General features: G+C 41.5%; 1 protein-coding gene across 1 annotated transcript in view; it reads left to right on the forward strand.

Moving 5' to 3' along the window:
• Window positions 1-4,998: 4,998 nt before the first annotated feature.
• The window catches only part of hephl1b (hephaestin-like 1b), a gene marked incomplete at its 5' end in the record, with an annotated part of 48,432 nt that continues 33,649 nt past the window's right edge, over window positions 4,999-19,781 (forward strand). The window contains 5 exons of the mRNA XM_080749299.1: window positions 4,999-5,025; window positions 5,488-5,699; window positions 12,639-12,883; window positions 17,557-17,769; window positions 19,189-19,389. Of these exons, the coding sequence (XP_080605425.1) occupies window positions 4,999-5,025; window positions 5,488-5,699; window positions 12,639-12,883; window positions 17,557-17,769; window positions 19,189-19,389 (898 nt within the window). The remainder of the gene's footprint in view (window positions 5,026-5,487; window positions 5,700-12,638; window positions 12,884-17,556; window positions 17,770-19,188; window positions 19,390-19,781) is intronic.

Consider the following 19,781-nt stretch of genomic DNA (forward strand, 5'->3'; position numbering starts at 1 on the left):
CATTGTTGCTGCAAGAAATGTGCTGCCTATATAGGTCAAGGGAGGGATACAAAAGAGCTTTATACCCATAATATGGAGTTCCCTGATGTCATCACTGACATCTTATTCTGACTTCATAAGACCTTAGCCACAGAACTTAGCCATAGAACCTCACCCTCCACTGGCATGTGGGAAATTAAGTACATTTTCTGGAAGAATCGTTCACTTTGTGATACAAGCACCACATTTTGCACAAAGTTTCCTCTGAACCTACTTTTTCCAAAAAGCACGTAGCCACTCAAAAATAATGCAATATGGTTGGGGTCCCATTGACTTTCTATACAAAAAACTGCTTTAAGTAGCATGTGAAGGGTCAAACTAGGGTTTTTCCATGATCCTGAATCCAATGCAATTTGTTTTGTACAAAAAACATTCCTTGGGCTAAAAACGTGATGACTCATCACTAAACGATAGTTTTAAGGGGCCGTTTTTACCTAAGGAATGTTTTTTTCTTTCTTTTTTTTCTTTTTTCTTTTTTTTGTGCAAAACAAATGCTTGCATTCGATTCAGGATCATGAAAAACCCCTAGTTTGACCCCTCACATACTACTTAAAGCATTTTTTTTTTGTGCAAAACAAATGCTTGCATTCGATTCAGGATCATGAAAAACCCCTAGTTTGACCCCTCACATACTAAAGCAGTTTTTTTATTAGTATTATTTTCCTGTATAGAAAGTCAATGAGACCCCAAACATATTGCATTCTTTTTGAGTGGCTGACGTGTTTTTTGGAAAAAGTAGGTCCAGAGGAAACCTTTTGCAAAATGTGGTGCTTGTATCACAAAGTGAACGATTAAATTTCAACCAGCGGAGGGTGAGGTTCTATATGGGGCTAGACCAGCCTATGGGCGTAACATGTAGACCTACTTATGCAAGTCTACTCTGGAACATCTAAAAAAAACATTGATTTGATTTTCTGAGGCTCACCCATGTAGTAGTGCCACTGCCAATAAAGGCTGGGTATTGAAGTAAACATAGGCCTACTCTCTCCCTCTTCCCTCTAGTCCCCTAGCAGGACCTAAAAGGGTCCTACCAGGTGCCGGGTAAGCCAGCGACAAGCTCAGAGACATGATTACAATAAGGTAGTGTCATATGGCATATTGTGAAGGGTATACACACATTTGTACAACAAGCCACTTTATTTGGTCAGCCCAGAAGATACAGGTGCTTCAGGCTGATATACTATATAGCCTAACCAAGACAAGACAGTCCAAAGGAAGACAGATACAGTACAAACTGTAGGCTGGTCATACAGATAAGGAGAAAAGTACAGGCGCGAACATTCTTTATTTATTTTATCATTACACATTTAAATAGGTGGGTCAAGCCTCTTGCATTTTACAACGGTTAAGCACTTTTTAAGCATTGTTTTTTTTAAGTGCTATATTTAAGCTGTTATAAAGCTATCATTAAACAGCTTAACTTGTAATGCAGAAAGTTGGTCAGCAGGTGTCACACTAGCACTGATGGAGGTCTACTGTAAATTACACAATGATGGGGCCTCTGAGACAACTCTGGTTCCAGCTAAGTTTAACTTCAGCCTATGTGCAAATATCACTTTGATTATAGACGACATCATCCGAGATAGCGGCAAATGAGATAAATTAAAGTGAACAGATTCTGTAGAGAGGTTTCAGAACTTGAAAAGGTAACAGGTCATCTGGGCACTATAACACCTTGGAGTAAAATTGACTATTTTGTCCAAACATTTACAAAGAAAAAAAAATCAAACCTCGGTGAATCTGACTATAAAATTGTCTAGAGCTACAGAATTCTGAATTCTGAATGATTTTATCTGGAGGGCCGGATTGTCATGTGAAGCTTGACCAATCCTCATTTTTAGGGACATTTTTAATCATCCAATCATCAGACCGGGATGGACACTACACACATATTCTGGACGTACGGGACAGATAAAACCTGTTCATTCTGGACTGAAATTATCATATATGGACATGGGGGACACACATGGGACACACATTTACGGACAGATAAAACCTGTTCATTCTGGACTGAAATGACCATATATGGACGGGGGACACACAAAGCCACTCCTTGGAAGCGGCTTTCACCGCTTCAAAAATAATAGGCCTACACCCAAAAAAATAATCTCTCAGTTGAACACATTTTAAATGTGTGAAACTTTTCCACCCATTTTATATGAGTACATTTATATATGGGATATATGTAGTCCCAAGTCAAATCTACATTCAATGCAATGCATGTTGTTCAATTAGTCCAACTCATTTTCATTAACTTAAGCCAAGTTAATTATATGAACTTAATTAATTTACGTTTGTCCAACTCAAACAAATGTTAACGTAAATGTGTTGGTTCAACTCATTTTTATGGAATTAAGCTAAGATAAATAAAATACTTTTACATTTACATAAGAAGAGTTCGGTTTCAGGTTTTCTTCTGGATGATTTGTTTCAAGTTTTACAATATCAACATACAGATGCATAATGGATATATGCAATAGCAGTGATTATTGAATAATCAGAACATTTAAGAGAAAACCAACGCAATAACCTCAAAGTTACCATGAGTTCTTCTCTTTTAGCCTAGCATGGGGAGGGAGCTCAAGCTTAAACTAGCAGCCTAGCAGTTAGGGTTAGGGTTTAGGCTCAAATACTGACAAATCAAATTCTGACATATGACAGTCATCTTGCCAAGGCAGACACATTGATATGATACATTTAGCATTTTTAGCTCCCGAAAGCTTAAACATTTCCCTGAAAACCTAGAAAAATGCTGTTCCCAGCATGCTTTGCATAACATGTGACCAACTTATTTGACCAATCAAGGGAAAGGGCTGGAGTCACTTCTCAGATCTGTAAAATGTACTTAATAAAATTGAGTTGGATTCAAACAATATTCTCAGAATGATTTCAGCCTTAAAAACTACTCAATAAAATTGGTGAGAGGCGTGGTTTATGGGACTCTGGGAGTTTTCATTGGAACTCATTTTCAATGTGTTTTTAAATTCCATTATTAAGATTTGAGTTACATGAATGTAATATAAATGCATAATGTTAAATGAATAGATTTTGTATAAGCACTATTAATTACATTTGAGTTGGAACAATTTAATAAAAATGCATATATTGTAAATGTATATATTTAAGGTAAGCACGATTAATATTTGTTCAGTTACATCAATTCAATACATTTGCATATATTATAATTAAATACATTTAAATAAAGCCAACATAATGTAAATGTATCACATCTGGCACTATTAATAATATTTGAGTTATATCAATTAAATGTATATGCTTATGCCTTGAAGTGAAGTAATTAAATAAAGCAAACATAATTTATATGTGTCACATTTATAGGGGGGTTGAATCAGTTTTTTGGGTGTATTTGAAAAAGGTAAAAGAAAGTATACATGGTCATTAGTCCTATTACATGCTTAAACATTCGAAAATGGAGGACTAATTTTTCTACAATTGCTACAAATTGCTAGTCATTTTGGGGCATACGTTAAAGGATAAAACTAAAGGACTAGAGCTAGCTCAACAAACAAGAATCGACACACAGTCAATTTAAAATCTGGTGTATTGGTGTGTTGAAGTTAGTGTTGGTGTTCTTTCTCATGTATATTTCATAATATTCTAACTTACTGTAGGCTATATGTCTAGGGATGGCCAAATGGAGATTTCTTCTTAACCGATAACCGTCAGGCCTTATCAGTTAATTAACCGTTAACCGTTAAGGAAATGTGTTCAAAAATGCGCTATTTTAGTGATTTAAAAAAGGAAAATAGGCCTACACACGTTTTTCCCCATAATAAAGTGCTATATTTACACATTAAAAACCATAACACTGGGAGAAACAAGAATACAAATGTTTTCTAAAAGAAATGTGTTTTTGCAAAGAAACGGATTGAAATTATAAGTCTGTAATGTGATGCGCTGGTCGCCAGGCACGTGCGCACATACAGCAAAAGGGGCTTGAGCCCTTAACTTTTATCCGTATGAAAAGGCCCTTTTAGAAATGTCAGCCCATGCCTCTCTAAAATTCTGTGCACTCCCTGGACCCTGGCTGTTGCCTAACAAAACCAGCATGAGACGCATGTAGCCGCATGTAGCAATAACTTCCAATCGTATGACTTTTGGAATCGTTGAATCGGCTAAACGTGATGTCCATTTCATTCATTTACTTCTCTCACGCCCGTGTTTTGTGTGTGCTGATGCAGCAATCATTGAATTTGCGACTCTGAGCTTTGTTATTTTCGCATAGCCTACTATGTAACCAAGACGACTTTAGCGTTCCTCACGTCATCAATGTAACATTAGAAAGTTGTGTTTTAAGCTCTTCTTAAACAGGATTCAATGTGACGACGCGGGTCTGTTTTGTCAAATCCAATCGACGAGGGAGCATGTTTCCTGATGAACAAGTCAGCGTGTACAGCCAAATCAAGCACGCAGCGGCAGACTCGCAGTTGTATGAATGCATGTATGTTACAGACATTGGTGTCCAGAAATGTGTGACCACAGGGCCTGGCCTGTGAAGTGTGAAGGAATGGTGCTCCCTGCTGGACAAAAGATTTCATTACCAGTCCAGGATTCCATAGTCTGGAGGAGAGGTAAAGTCCCCTGCTATTGGCCCTAATGCAGTAATGTCCACCCATCGTCTGGAGGGCCGCTCCCAATCATGAAACTAGCTCGGTTACCATGTGACATGGACAGCCAATCGGCAAATAGGTCGCCTGAAAGTCTCGCCAGAAAATCATCTCTTTAAAGATCTGGTTTACACCAGATAAAAAGTGATTCACATTTTACCATCATCAGTCATCACAGCCTACTTCAAGTGGCCTATAGACTACTAGCCTACACTCTCTGCACAGGCTACTGTTTTAGCCTATATTCAGTGGTTCTCAAAGTGGATTCCAGGGACTCTGTGGGTTCCTTTATGGGGGTCTAAATTGACCCACACAAGTCTGTATAATACAAATGGAACCAAATGGACCCGTTCAGACTGTCAGTGTCAAAGTTAAGGGGAGACCTTAAAATTGAGAAACCCTGATACAGTATGTGTGTGTGTGTGTGTGTGTGTGTGTGTGTGTGTGTGTGTGTGTGTGTGTGTGTGTGTGTGTGTGTGTGTGTGTGTGTGTGTGCGCTAAAAGAGTTGAGATTGTATGACCTCCTAACCTGAGGAGGCTGAGTTATTCCATATCAGATATAGAGCGGTGGGCGGTCACCCACTTTGCCCTCATAGACACGGGCTGAATAGAGCGACTGTTTGCTCCCCAAGCTGAAGCAGCGGAGTTTCATAAGTGCCATTGCAGACAGAGGCAGCCCGCTCAGCTGTGACTATATGCACGCCCGGTGTTGACGTGCATGGGGGAGTTAACGGAGGTTTTACTTTGCTCCCCGTCAACATAAAGCTGTTACAAACACATCCTGTGCTGTCACTGTGACTCCTGTGACTCCTGCGTGCAGCAGCTGGACGATCAGCTGAACATGGCTCTGACACTGATCAAGTGGATCGTTGCTAGTAGTGCGCTGTTTATCCTCCTCTCCTCGGCTCCCACAGCGGTGCAGGGAGCTGCTGGCAAGACGAGGCATTACTACGTCGGCATCGTAGAGGGTCTGTGGGATTACACACCGACTGGACAGAACCTCATCAACGGGAAAGACGTCGCAGATGACGAGTGAGTTTATCAGACAGTGATGGCATTGTTGTTTTTTGTGCTCACTCAGTGACAGTTTTCAGTTTATTTGTCTGGAGCAGTGGTTCCCAAACTTTTCTGGTCGATCGAGACCCGTTAGAAAGTAGACTTTTCCCAGGACCCAAACTAGTTAATAGCTGATCTACAAGCTCGTAGATTGGCTATTTTCACAACTTCTTAAACATTTGTTTTCAAATGTATGGAATTTCTTAAAATGTTCTTAGAATTATTATACTGTAATTACTAATTACTTGTTTTGTTCTTTTTTGTTTTGAAATAATAATAATTAAAAGTAAATGTAGGAAACAATAAATTAATGGACCCACAAAAAAGTCCCAATCCACTTTTTGGGAACCAGTGGTTTAGTCATTGTCCTACTGTATTAGCTATAGCATATAGGCTATACCTTCTTTTACTGCAATTAAGCTACCATCACTTTAAGGCAGCCGTGTCCTCACTCCTCAGGAACCCCCATGCATTTATAAAAAACAACTGAATCACCTTTTAAATGCTATAGGCCTTCCTTGGTTTATGACAAACGGTTTCAGTGAATAATATCTATGTATTATATGCCTAGGCCTACTATACTTTTTTAAAGAGAAGAGGGCAGAAGGCATTGCTGTATCTGTAGCCTATATGCAACAGGTGTAGCCTATTATAAAGGAAATCAATTCAACAGATCTGAGTATGTCAGTAGGCTATGTAATTAGGGAAACTAGTCCTATAGCCTACAATATTAGCAATAGCCATCATTTAGGCTCAGGTTGATGTACAATTTCAGATAAGCGGAATCTCCAATAGACCTATCATTTTCCCATTATGGATAGTCTAGTTGAGGAGTTCCAGCTGATAAAAAGAACCTGCATTCTCTGCACTTGGGGTCAAATAGCCTACTGGGTTGTCCAAGGTCATACAAACTCTTACATTGAATGGAATGAATGGCATTCTTCTCTATTGTTAGGAGTCCTGGTGGTTTTCCCTCCTTTCTTCCAATAAGTGTCTTCCACATTTCACCCACAACATAATGGCATGTGGATTATAGGCCCTTTTATTATACAGTTTAGTCATTCAGCTGATGCACTGACTCAGTGCAAGAGTATAATAGACTTGAATTGGCCTACAAGTGAACATTGCTAAGGATTACAAGAGATTGGAGCACTATTGTGCCCTGACACTTTGATAGGAGAGATGTATACCTACATAAATACAGTGCGTACGTACGTACGTACGTACGTACGTACGTACATACATACAATGTATGTACCGGTATGTATGTAACATACATACATACATGCATACATACATACATACATACATACATACATACTGTACATATATACGGTACATACATATTATTATTATCAGTGCTTAAAAAAGTGAGTTTCATTTGTATTACTTAAATCTTAAATAGCAGATCCACAAGCTTGTAGATCTGATATTTGTCACTACTTCTTATTGTTATCAGTGCTTAAAAAATCGAACCTCTGTTCGAAGTGGAGCTGTGTGTGTGTGTGTGTGTGTGTGTGTGTGTGTGTGTGTGTGTGTGTGTGTGTGTGTGTGTGTGTGTGTATTGCAGTTGATGCTCAGGGCAGGCTAGACTCAACAGCACCTCTCTGGTCACCCAGGGTTACTACATACAGGCTACATACAGACCCACAGACCCACCCACCCACCCACATACCCACATACCCACATACCTACACACACGGCCACGTATAGGGGAGCTTGTGTTCCACACAGCTCCAAAAAGCGAGTTTCATTTGTATTACATAAATAGCAGATCCACAAGCTTGTCGATCTGATACTTTCACTACTTCTTAAACCTTTTTCTTATTTATTCATGGAAATAATTTGATTTTTCAATTTGATTTTTGAAATACTTCAGAAATTGTTTTTTATTATTGATAAAAAGTTGTGATCTTATTTTGTTTAAACCTTTTTAAATGTATTCATAAAAACTGGTCCGCGACACACTGTTTGGGAACATTGATCTAGCAGACGCTCTTTACTCAAGTAAATAAATAATCACATACATAGAATGCAGAGAGACAATCTAAATAACAATCTGAACATTCAGGTTAACAATGAACCTAACATCTGTCTAAACATGCTATACATTCTTAACATTGGTGGTCAAGAAAAACAAACAAGACATGAGAAGGAGCCGAGTGGTGTTCAAGAAACTGCACTGTCTTCAGCCTGGGTCTGCCATCTTTCTGTTATACGGTACATGCAGAAAAGACACCCTTTTCATACTTCTCTGTAACTTTCGAAATATCGTTAAACTGCTGTGCTGCCTCCGCGCGACTGATATTCCCCCTTGGGATAATAATGGTCTATACCCTTCTGTGTCATATAAAGATATTTATATCCATTCCCCACAAAAAACGAAACAACAACAATAAAAACAAACAGAGAGTGTAAAAATGGGCCGTATTACGCTGTCCTGTAGTGTAGGCTATACTGTACATCGATGGCATAAATAACCCACTGCGTGGCAGACAGGACAGATGCCTGTGACCTGTATGATAAGTGAGTTGACAATGATCCACTCCAAGTTGTGGTGAGGCTGCTGACATTAACGTAATGACAACAGAAGTGGCAAACTGCACAATGTAACACGCACGCGCGCGCGCGCGCGCACACACACACACACACACACACACACACACACACACACACACACACACACACACACACACGTGCACACACATACCGGTACATACATACATACATACATACATACATACATACATAAATACATACTGTACATACATAGGCCGACATTCCAAATCTATGGGTGGCATGCAGTGAAATCGTTTTAGGCTTTGTGTTGTTTAGAGCCCCCTTGATGTGTGATTCAAGTTTGGAGCAGATCAGTTCACAATTTGTGGAAATTTTAACTTTGGAAGCCAGTCTTAGCTAGCCGTGTAAACCAGTCTCTCCTCAGAATGCAGGATGAGGCTGGTTTATGAGGTTAGGTCTTATCTTGTTTGAATGGAATATGAAAAATCTGACTCGTACTTGTCAGCGCTCATGGTTCTCCCCGAGGCCCTCTTGTGACTGTAGAGTCCAAGACAGAGGTGGGAGGTCATGGTCATTTAGACAGTTTTCTATTGCTTCTGTTTGGCCCCTCTTCTCACCCGACTGTAACAGTATTGAACCAGTAAGCCGCATGTATACACAAATCGGTCTGTCCGTGTTGATGACATGACTTTAGAGATAATGTGTACCGCTTTGCGTGATTTTAGGGCAAAATCTGTAGGGGTAGTGTCCAAAAATGTGTCTTGCAAGAATCGGCCTCATGGTGGCACTAGAAGAGGGCCATGTGAGAAATGAGGGGATGAGGATGAGGATGTGGTTAGGCAGTCAAGGAGTGTGTGTGCAAAGTTTGGCATGGATAGGGGCAACAGTTGCGGAGATATGAGTAGGGGAAAAGTGTGACGCGACGTGACGTGACTGACTGACAGACAGACAGACAGACAGACAGCCGGTGGAGGTCTATATCCACCAGTAAGACTCCCTAATCGGGAGATAAGCGACCGTAGGTCACTTATCTCCACAAATAGGGCAAAAATTTGTTTTTCCAAAATCTTCCTGATCCATGTTGATGACATGAGTGATGACATGAGTGTATGGGTGACCATAGCTGAGTGGTTAGGGAGCCTGCCTGGGGAACCAGTTCCCCTGGTTGTCCCCGGTTCGATTCCCGGTCAGGCAGCAATGTGTCAATGTGTCCCTGAGCAAGACCTTAACCCATAATTGCTCCCCGAGCGCCGTATATGGCTGCTCACTGCTCCTAGTTGTTATAGGATGGGTAAAATGCAGAGAATAAATTTCACGTATGTGCAAAATGTACTGTGACAAACTCGTCCCGAAGGCGTGGGGCCATATTCTATAGACATACTGTGTAGTGATTTTCGTGATTTTAGGGCAAAATCTGTAGGAGCAGTGTCCAAAAATGTGTTTTTAAAAATCGGCCTGGAGGTGGCGCTATATGGGACAGATTCATGTTGATGGGATGAGTGTAGACATACTGTGTACCGATTTGCGTGATTTTAGGGCAAAAATGTTAGGAGCAGTGTCCAAAAATGTGTTTTGCAAGAATCGGCCTCATGGTGGCGCTAGAAGAGGGCCATGTGAGAAATGAGGGGTGGGGTCTCCGCGCAGCCAAGGCGGACGAATAGGTACCGGCCCCGGCTGTCCCGGTCGCTCCTAGCCGGAGTTACGGCATTTTATGTGAGCTGCAGTGTAGGGGGTCCTCCACTGGGGGCGCCACCACTTTTGCATCCGTTCTGGAGCACCAGGAGTCGGTGGTCCCCGGGAATTCCCCGTGAGCAGGCCCGTTGGGGTGGTCATTTGGTCAGTTTAGCACATTTGGTCATTTTTTACATCTGGGGGTCCCCCCTGGAGCTCCGGGGGTCCTTGGAGGTTGTAGTTTGGCAGGTATGGAGTGTGTGTGCAAAATTTGGCATGGATCGGGGCAACGGTTGCGGAGATATGAGCAGGGCAAGAGTGTGACGTGTGACTGACTGACGCACGGACAGCCTGTGGAGGTTTTGATAGTAAATGCGACCTACGGTCGCAATTATCCAGTATTGAATTAGTCCGGGGTCGCGCGGCCCCGCCGCCCCATATCTATTCCTGTGTTGTTGTGCATGCAGCATGGGAAATGTGTTAGTATATTGTACTACCTACGATTCAGAGGCCAAAAGGTGAAGCTACCGGCCACCTGTCATAGCTCTATCATGAGGACGATTGGAAAACTGTGGGATGGAGGTTGTTCCTTGCCCTACTGGGAGCGGGTGAAGTTTAACAGCAATCAGTCCAGCGATGGATGCCTGAGATAGATTAGCTGCTCACAGACACACCGACAGGGGCAAAATCCTCTGCATTTGATGCTTAGATACTGTATTATTGCTACAGTATAGCCTAGCTGTTGACTGTTGTTGCTTTTCCTTCGCTCTACTGTGTAGGTGTTAAAGTCTAGAATCTAGACTCTAGATCTACATCTACATACTAACTTGTTTAATTACATGGAATAGAACTAGTACTCAAAGAACACCTGGATTCTCTCTTTCTAGGAATTACAACTGTTTATCTCCAGGTCCACTAAAAATAAGTAATCCAAATGTCATCTTCAACAGGATGTAATCTATCTCAGTGGTTCTCAAAGTGGGGTCTGGGAACCCTCAGGGGTCCTTGAGGTGGTTCCATGGGGTCCCCAGCTAAATTAGTTATTATAGCATCACAATCAGTATAACCACTTTAAACCTACTGTATATACATCAGCTAATTGAAGATAGCATATATACAAGCTGACAACCCGTCGCATTGCAACGTGTTGTGAGCTTGTAGATCTGCTACTGTATATATGGGGGTCTCTCTGGCACACAATATCTTCAGATGGGGGTCTGTGGCCAGATACATCAATTAGGGGGTCCTTGACATATTATACTGCAGCTCTGCACTATACAGAATGTGAGTTCATTATTCTCATATGCATACAGTAAGCAATCAAACCACAAGAGATTCTATCATTCATTATGTAGTTATAACACATAATTTTAATTTGTTAACTCTTCAATACATTTGATGTAGGCCTATATACCGCCAAATCACCAAACGTACTTTAAATCATAGAGCAGCTCAAGACCATACTCTTAATAGAGATCCAACAATTCCACCATGAGCAAGCGCTTGGGAAAGGCAGCGAGTAAAATTCACTTTTAATGGGAAGAAACGGCTGTTCCTGGACAGAAAATTGGCATTCAAGTCCATTCTATTCTATAATAATCAAATGAATGTATGAGCTAACTGCAGTGCAAGTCAACCTTCACTATGTTCACCCATGCTTGAAGTGAGCGGTGGATGTGAGCAGTTCATTTCGAAGTTAGGTTTCTTAACTGTGTGTGTGTGTGTGTGTGTGTGTGTGTGTGTGTGTGTGTGTGTGTGTGTGTGTGTGTGTGTGCGCGCGCGCGCGTGCGTGCGTGCGTGCGTGCGTGCGTGTTTGTGTGTGTGTGTGCACGTGCGTGTGTGTGAGGGATATCTACATTTTAGACTGTAGATGTGCATGCGTGCGTGCGTGTGTGTGTGTGCATGCGTGTGTGTGTACGCGATACTTGCAATTTGTTGACTCAAGAACCGCTGTTATCTGTGTGTGTGCTTGTGTGTGTGTGTGTGTGGGTGGGTGGGGGGAGGGATAATTACAATTTAGACTGTAGATATGTACAGTATGTAGGCTGTTCATCAACCAGGAACAGGTCTAATTCAAAAGTGGTCGAAACTGTAGCTTGGTGCTCGTCAGTAATCTAGTTGAGCAGGAAGAAGTATTGTTTCAAAAGAATGTAAAAGTTAGAATCAGTCCAACCCAAGTTGATCAAACAACTGTTGGCGAAACTGTGTGCTCACTTCTTAGTGTGCCCGTGGTGATTATTTATCATTTGTCATAACTATTGATGTTACATTGTACCTTGACACACAGGTATTATTTATTCTAAGTTTAGTATTATACTACATGAGTTGTGTCTGTGATTTGTTTAAGAGTATTATCTGTGTGTGTCTGTCTGTCTGTCTGTCTCAATGTACATTCTGCAGTTTAATATGACACTAATGTAAAGTTCATGTACCGTTACCTTCTTGGAAGTGTTCTGTCAGCTTGTCGCGATACGAGGTGACAAATAAAAGTCCTCCTATATGAACTTCATACTTGGCAATAAAATGATTCTGTGTCCTGAGTCTGACATTCTGCCCTGTGGCAACCTTCTATGAATCGCTGAGAGCAAAATAACTAAAATAAGAGATAGAGGAGCAACGTATAGTCCAAAAACCCAGAGTGACTGACCAGCAGGGACACATTTATCCAGCCACTCATTTATTACTCATGTCACCCTTTCCCCTATGTATCCCCCTGTCTCATAGGCATGCATCAGTATTCTTGGAGAGAGGGCCCCATCGCATTGGCAGCAAGTACAAGAAGGCCATGTTCCGAGAATACACGAATGCCTCATACACCCATGAGGCCCCCAGACCTGCCTGGCTGGGGTACGTGGGGCCCATACTGCGGGCTGAGGTTGATGATGTTATAATGGTGCACTTGAAGAACTTTGCCTCCAGGAACTACTCCATGCACCCTCACGGAGTCCTCTATGAGAAGGATCATGAAGGTAACCTAGCCTGTTATTTATTTTAGATGCACACACAGTCAGAGTGTCGATGATGAAAGTGTATAAATGGAACACCACATGGACCTGTGATGGCACACTCGCAAATTTCACACTCCTGGAGCACTCTTTACTTAGATGATGAAAATTATATTTTTTTGTATTCGGACATTTTCTTTTTAACCACACCACTATACACTTTCTCGTATGAGGAATAGCAGAAATAGCTGTAGCAAAAATAGCTGAGCTACAATCTCACAATTTATCACGATACAACACATTTTGAATCTAATAATTGGTTGACTTGACTTCTGTGCATTCTGTAGCTATGGATAACAAGTTGTTATTTGTGAGAATTGTGATGGATGCATGTCTGTGTGTCTGGGCCAAAGCCCCATATTTCCCATCAAAGTGATTGGAGGCCAATCTGGAGCCGCGAGGAACTCCATGTTTGAATCGATATGACGCCACATAGACCCATTAAAAGAGAGTTACGAGTCGCAACACTCTTTGAGCTTGCCATGATCATGTGGTTCATGTTCTCACACCGCCTTCGTCATCTTCTGACTTCAGTCTGTTCAACCACGTGTCGCTCATTTGTTAATTCATTTGTTCGTTTAGAGCCGTTTACTGGCCCAGAAATCAGAACTTTCCGACGTTACACTGTGGCCCTTACAAAACTTAAATACTGAATACTTCCAGCCTTTACTTGTTTTGTTTGTCTTTTCTTTCAGAAAAAGGGGTGATTTTATGATACCTTGAGAGTCTTTGTGTCATGGGATTTATCTGATAAACTATCTGAAGTTTCTATTTCTTTTTCGGGTCACTGGGACAAGCTATTGTCCCATTGTCCCGGTACCCAACTTTTTTTTTTCTTTTTTTTTTTTCTTCAGAAAACAGGGGTATAATATCTTTTGTAAATTTGTTACTTGACACAAAGTAAGGCTTTGTTTGGCCTCGTGGCTGTCATGTCTGTCACTTAGTTTTTTTGCTCTTGTGGCCTACAGGAACTGTTTCTCCTTTGCCAGAACTACTCATATAACAGGAAGTTGAATGTTTGAAAAGGGAAAAAAAACAGGGTTAGCAGATGAAAGACTGACAGAAAGAGACCACAAACACAGAGCTGGCACCTTCCCATTCTAACTCACATTCTGTTGTAACAGCTATCGGTACATGCTCAACTACAGTTTCTAAGCAGTCTGAGCTCTTACTAAGTTGTTATGCAATCCCCCCTCTCACACACACATGCACACATGCACGTGTGTGCACACACGCGTGCGCGCACGCACGCACACGCACACACACACACACACACACACACACACACACACACACACACACACACACACACACACACACACACACACACACACACACACACACACACACACACACACACACACACACCCTCTCTCACTAAATCAGGGAGATGCTTGCTATCCTAGGAATTTCCCAGGCTTTACAGTGTTTACAAGTAGGGGGGGCATGGCTCAGGGATAGAGAAACCGTCATTAGAGAACGAAGGGTTCCCAGTTGGAATCCGGGCTCCCCTTAGTTAATGTCAAAGAATCCTTGAGCAAGACTCTGAACCCCTAGTTGCTCCTGGTGAGCAGGTTGGTGTCTTGCATGGTTTCCTCCGCCATCGGTGTGTGAATGGGTGAATGTCTGGGACTGTCATGCAGTCAGACGATGCAGTCTAACAGGAGGACCAGGAAGGATAAAATACTTTACCGGTAGCTCATGTCACAGAAGGACAGCTTCTTGGGATGTGTCCAGAACAAGTGAAGTAAAACAAGTTCATGAACAAGTTTGAAATAAAAACATTTTCAACTATTGACTAACTCATTTGCTATTGTCTATACCAGCGGTTCTCAACCTGTGGGTCAGGAGCCCTGGGGCCCCCAAATTATTTTGCATGGGTTCCCAGATGATTAACTTAATGTGCAGCGTTGTTTTCTCACTCAACAGTAAACAAACCTACATAAAGTGTATAGAGGGTATTATGCACATTTCTTAACTGACAATTTTTTAATACCCCTAAAATAACAAACATTGGCCAAATTGTGAAATATTAGAGGCAGAAATTGAGAAAATAGCCTATCTACATGCTCACATCAGCGTTGTGGGTTATGTAGATCTGCTATTTTTGCAATAGAACCGTGTTATACAAAATGTAATACCTCAACTCTTAGTGCTCATCAGGGTGGGGGTGGGGTGTGTGTGTGTGTGTGTGTGTGTGTGTGTGTGTGTGTGTGTGTGTGGGGGGGGGGGGTCCCCAATTAAAAAAAATAAGTTGAGAACCACTGGTCTATATGATTATGTAGACAATATAGGGCTTGGTTACAGTAAGTGGTTAAAGCCATGTGTGGAGATTAGTGGGGGAATCAAAGTTCACTGGTGTAGCTATACCAATTTTACAGGTCAATTTAATGTTTACTGGGCACACTTGGAAATCATATGGAGGACGGTAATGGAGATATGGAAGAAATTATGTCATCTCATTTGTTCTTTAAATCATCAGCAGTGAATGTGATTATTACGGTCATTTACAACGGACAAAGTGCGGCTTGTGTAAGATAAGATAAACAGTGGTGTAAAGTAACTAAGTGCATTTACTTAAGTAAAACATTTGAGGTATTTTTTACTCTATTGGGGTATTTCCAATTTCATCATTTTACTTCTACTCCATTGCATCTTTAAGGCAAATATTACACTTTTATTCCTCTACAATTATTTGAATCCGAGTTACTAGTTACTTTATAGACTTTGATTATTATTACAAAACATACATTAACCACTTCTGCTCTGTATACATATTGGCCATTTGAAAATAGCCGATCTACAAGCTCATAATGCCTCACAATGCATTGTAGTACATTTTGAATTCCGGAATTTACAGCACTGAAGGTAAGATAAAGCTTTATTGATCCCTGTGGGGTAATTCGGTTGCGGTATAGCAGCAACAGTAGTAAAAGTGAAACAAAAGAGAGGTACGGATCAGGGCCAAACAAATAGGTAATATAAACCAAAATAAAATAAAACAGACTTCTGCAGTGGGTCTGACCGATGTATTCTAATATGATAACATGTTATTAAAAGTAGCTTATGGGTGAATGGTGTGCATACGGTGGGGTGGGCGTCACAAAGGTAACATCCGGATTTGATTGGCCAAGCTTTGTGTGACGTAGTGCTCAGATCGTGTGTAATTAATACATCACACACGCACGCACGCACGCACGCACGCACGCACGCACGCACACACACACACACACACACACACACACACACACACACACACACACACACACACACATTCTGTCAACTGGCCTTCAACAGCGTGGAAATCTTGTACAATGAGTGTAGAAATGATAGAAGACTATTACATTTTCACGTCAGTTTATTCATCATTCATGTCATCCATCTGCATACAGCCTGGTATACAGCTGAATGAAATGAACTTTTGCACGGACCGATGCATGCTTGTGTAATTATGTGGGTTTAAAGTAGCCTCGTAAACCAGCCTCCTCCGGAAAGCTACATGGAGGAGGCTGGTTTACAAGGCTAGGTTTAAAGGAACAGGATACCCATGATTTCCAAGATAAATAAAATACATAATGAAGCAGAATAAAAATAAGAATTACATAAAAGCAAGCAGAGTAAAAGCAGTGGATAAGCAATTTGATTTTCTCACAGTGTAATAGACATTTTGCATAATGAGTATATTGATGGCCAAAACGCAAAACCTCCTATCTGAAAATGTCACTTTGTTGGGAAAATGAAAAAGAAAATGTGTATTCAACATATTAAAACCTATCTACTATTTCTAGTCACATGGCAAAATGAGGGGCAGAGCAATCTTGCAGACAGACTGACCATGTGCATCATAGCCTGTTGTCCTCATTTCAAGTGAAATCTAAAAATCATGACATTTGCAGATAGGAGGTTTTGCGTTTTGGCCATCGATATACAATATATAAATAATACTTATAAGGAAAAGGAGGATCAAGTGCTGATTGACATCTTGTAACACGCTGTTGCAGAACCTTGCAGAGCTACTTCTGATGCAGATTTTTTTTTACTGTCACTGCATAGCATAGTATACCGTCTTTTTTTCCAGAGGTGTTGTTGCCTGGATTATTCATGAAGCTTTCCCGGAAGAGAAAGGTCCCATGATTGGCCGCTAGTTGCGCTGTTTTCCCCCCGCGAGGTACCAACAATATTTTTTCCCCACTGGACCCCATTCATTTTCCTCTTTGATTTTCTAACCTTAATAAACATCGTCATAAATACTTTATGGTTCCTATCGCTAGTGAAAAACTGCCTTTCAATTACCATTATGCGTTTTGTGCAAATATGGTCCCATTTATGTTAAAATTGATGATAAAGTTGCGGGGGGTGTGGCCAACTACACCGATACCAGTGTAGTCTTCTTCGTGTGCTGTATTTCGGGAGGCTCCGACCACATTCTCCCATGTATCCTTGCGGTTGCACGTGACCGTTGGCAGCCAATAGCATTCCTTATGATTTCTGGGGTACCATTCAAGCAATGATGGCGACACCCATACAAGGGACAAAACAGCGCCATTTTCGCCGCATAGAAACCAATGGCTTCGCACCGTCCATATTTTTTTTACAGTCTATGTTTTTTTCACATTGAATTAATCTTTGTCCACTAGGGGCGCTCTACCCAGACGGGACATCTGGAAAGCTGAAGCAGGACGATGCTGTTCCCCCGGGAGGCAACTATACGTACCACTGGGTGGTCAAGCCAGAATTTGCCCCCACGGAGGACGATGCCAACTGTTTGACCTGGGTGTACCACTCCCACGTTGACGCCCCCAGGGACATTTCCTCTGGACTCATAGGGGCGTTGCTCACGTGTAAAAAAGGTGAGAAAATACACTATACACAGTATGTTCTGTGTCATTCCGTGTGCATGTGCCTCCATGCAGAACAACAACGCTCAACTTGAAATGGTTGAGGTCTCAAAGTTTGTCCAGCTCTCTCTCTCTCACAACTTCAGCAGCTGCAGGTGAGAGATTGGCTTAGGGATTAAAGAACCTCTCTCTCTCTCTCTCTCTCTCTCCCTCTCTAAGTGAACTAATAGGCAAGCATGGTGGCCAGTGATCAAGTATGTTCACACGATACCGCAAGAGTATTTCACTGAATATTGTGCTGATTTTACAGTACTAGATCCTACCCATCCCCTCACCCATCCGTAAGGGATCCTTAACTGTCCTTACCCGTCCGATCTCGGGTCGCTCACGTCTTCCAGACAAATTGGATAAATACCAGTATGCCCCATGCCCCTCTCTGATTGGCCACGGGCATCCACGGCCCGTGGCCCGTGATTGGCTTAGGGCATAAACAGACAGACAGACAGACAGACAGACAGACAGACAGACAGACAGACAGACAGACAGACAGGATTTCTGGAATTTATAGATAGATAGATAGATAGATAGATAGATAGATAGATAGATAGATAGTAGGGGTGTAACGATACATTTTACTAGCGATTCGATACATATCACGATACATGGTTGACGATACGATACATGGACGATATTGGTTCATTCATGGCGATACGATACGATTCGGTTTAATTATTTAAAATCGATATAGTAACTATTTAGCAAAGAAATTAAATCTGTGTAAAAGGTGTGGATAGTGCAGGTTTTTAAGGGAAACATGTATTATTATGGATGTAAATAAGTAAACACAGTGATTATCTGCCAAATACATGGACATTGTATATTGACAAACCTGCACCTTGACATGAACCCAGAGATTACACACATGTATCGATAGACCAGTGTAGCTATATGGAAAGGAAAAGTAATTAAACCCCTCTTTTACATTTTTTCTTCTTAAAAATCCTAAATACAATGCGCAAGTAGGTAGTATCGATACAATCGATTCTTTGCACTGCCGATTCGATACGATACAAAATAAAACGATACGATTCGATTTTAGCTATTTTCATTTCGATCTACTTCGATTTTTTAAGTTAAAAACGATATTTCGATACAGTTACTATATCGTTACACCCCTAATAGATAGATATTGTTAATTGTGGCACGTTTACTAACATGCCAAGTTTAGCTAGACTTGAACAACCGTTCCAGGCTTGTGAAAATAGCCGATCTACATGCTCACTGCGAGGCGTTGTGAGCATGTAGATCTGCTATTTTCACAATAGAAGCGTGTTATACAAAATGTAATGCCTCTTTTCCATGAGGAATCCCATCTTTGCCATACCCTAGTTTTTGCTGAACTGACGCCACTGCTTGTGTTATTGCATGTAGGCATCCTGAAGGAGAGCCCTGTGCCCGCTGACAGCCTGACGGAGTCCGTACGTAACGATGTGGACCAGGACGTGTTCCTGTTGTTCAACGTGGTGGACGAGGCCCTGAGCTGGTACCTGGACGACAACATTCAGACCTGCTCAGACCCAGGCGGAGTCGACAAGGGTGACCCCGATTTTGAAGAGTCAAACCTGATGCACGGTAGGGCATTCACCAAATATTCAAATATCAAAGTCACTATTCGATGTTGTTCACCGAAGTAGATTTTCTTTTTTTCTCTTTAAAAAATATATAGTTTATAAAGTTTGGCGAGATAGGAAGTCATAAAAATGAGTTGTCAATGCCCCTGGTGGATGAATTGTTAATGCTCAATACCAGGGCTTCTCAAACCTTTTTAGGCCGTGACCCCCAAATTAAACATATTTGAACTGGGGACCCCCACCCTGACAAGCACTTGGAATTGTAGGTATTACATTTAATGTGACTCGGTTCCGCAGATAAATATTGTGAAAATAGCCGATCTACATGCTCACAACGCCTCGCAACGTGAGGCGTTGTGAGCATGTAGATCGGCTATTTTCACAATGTTCGCC

Source organism: Nannobrachium achirus (assembly GCF_963921795.1).
Source record: "Nannobrachium achirus genome assembly, chromosome: 19".
Taxonomy (NCBI): Eukaryota; Metazoa; Chordata; class Actinopteri; order Myctophiformes; family Myctophidae; genus Nannobrachium; species Nannobrachium achirus.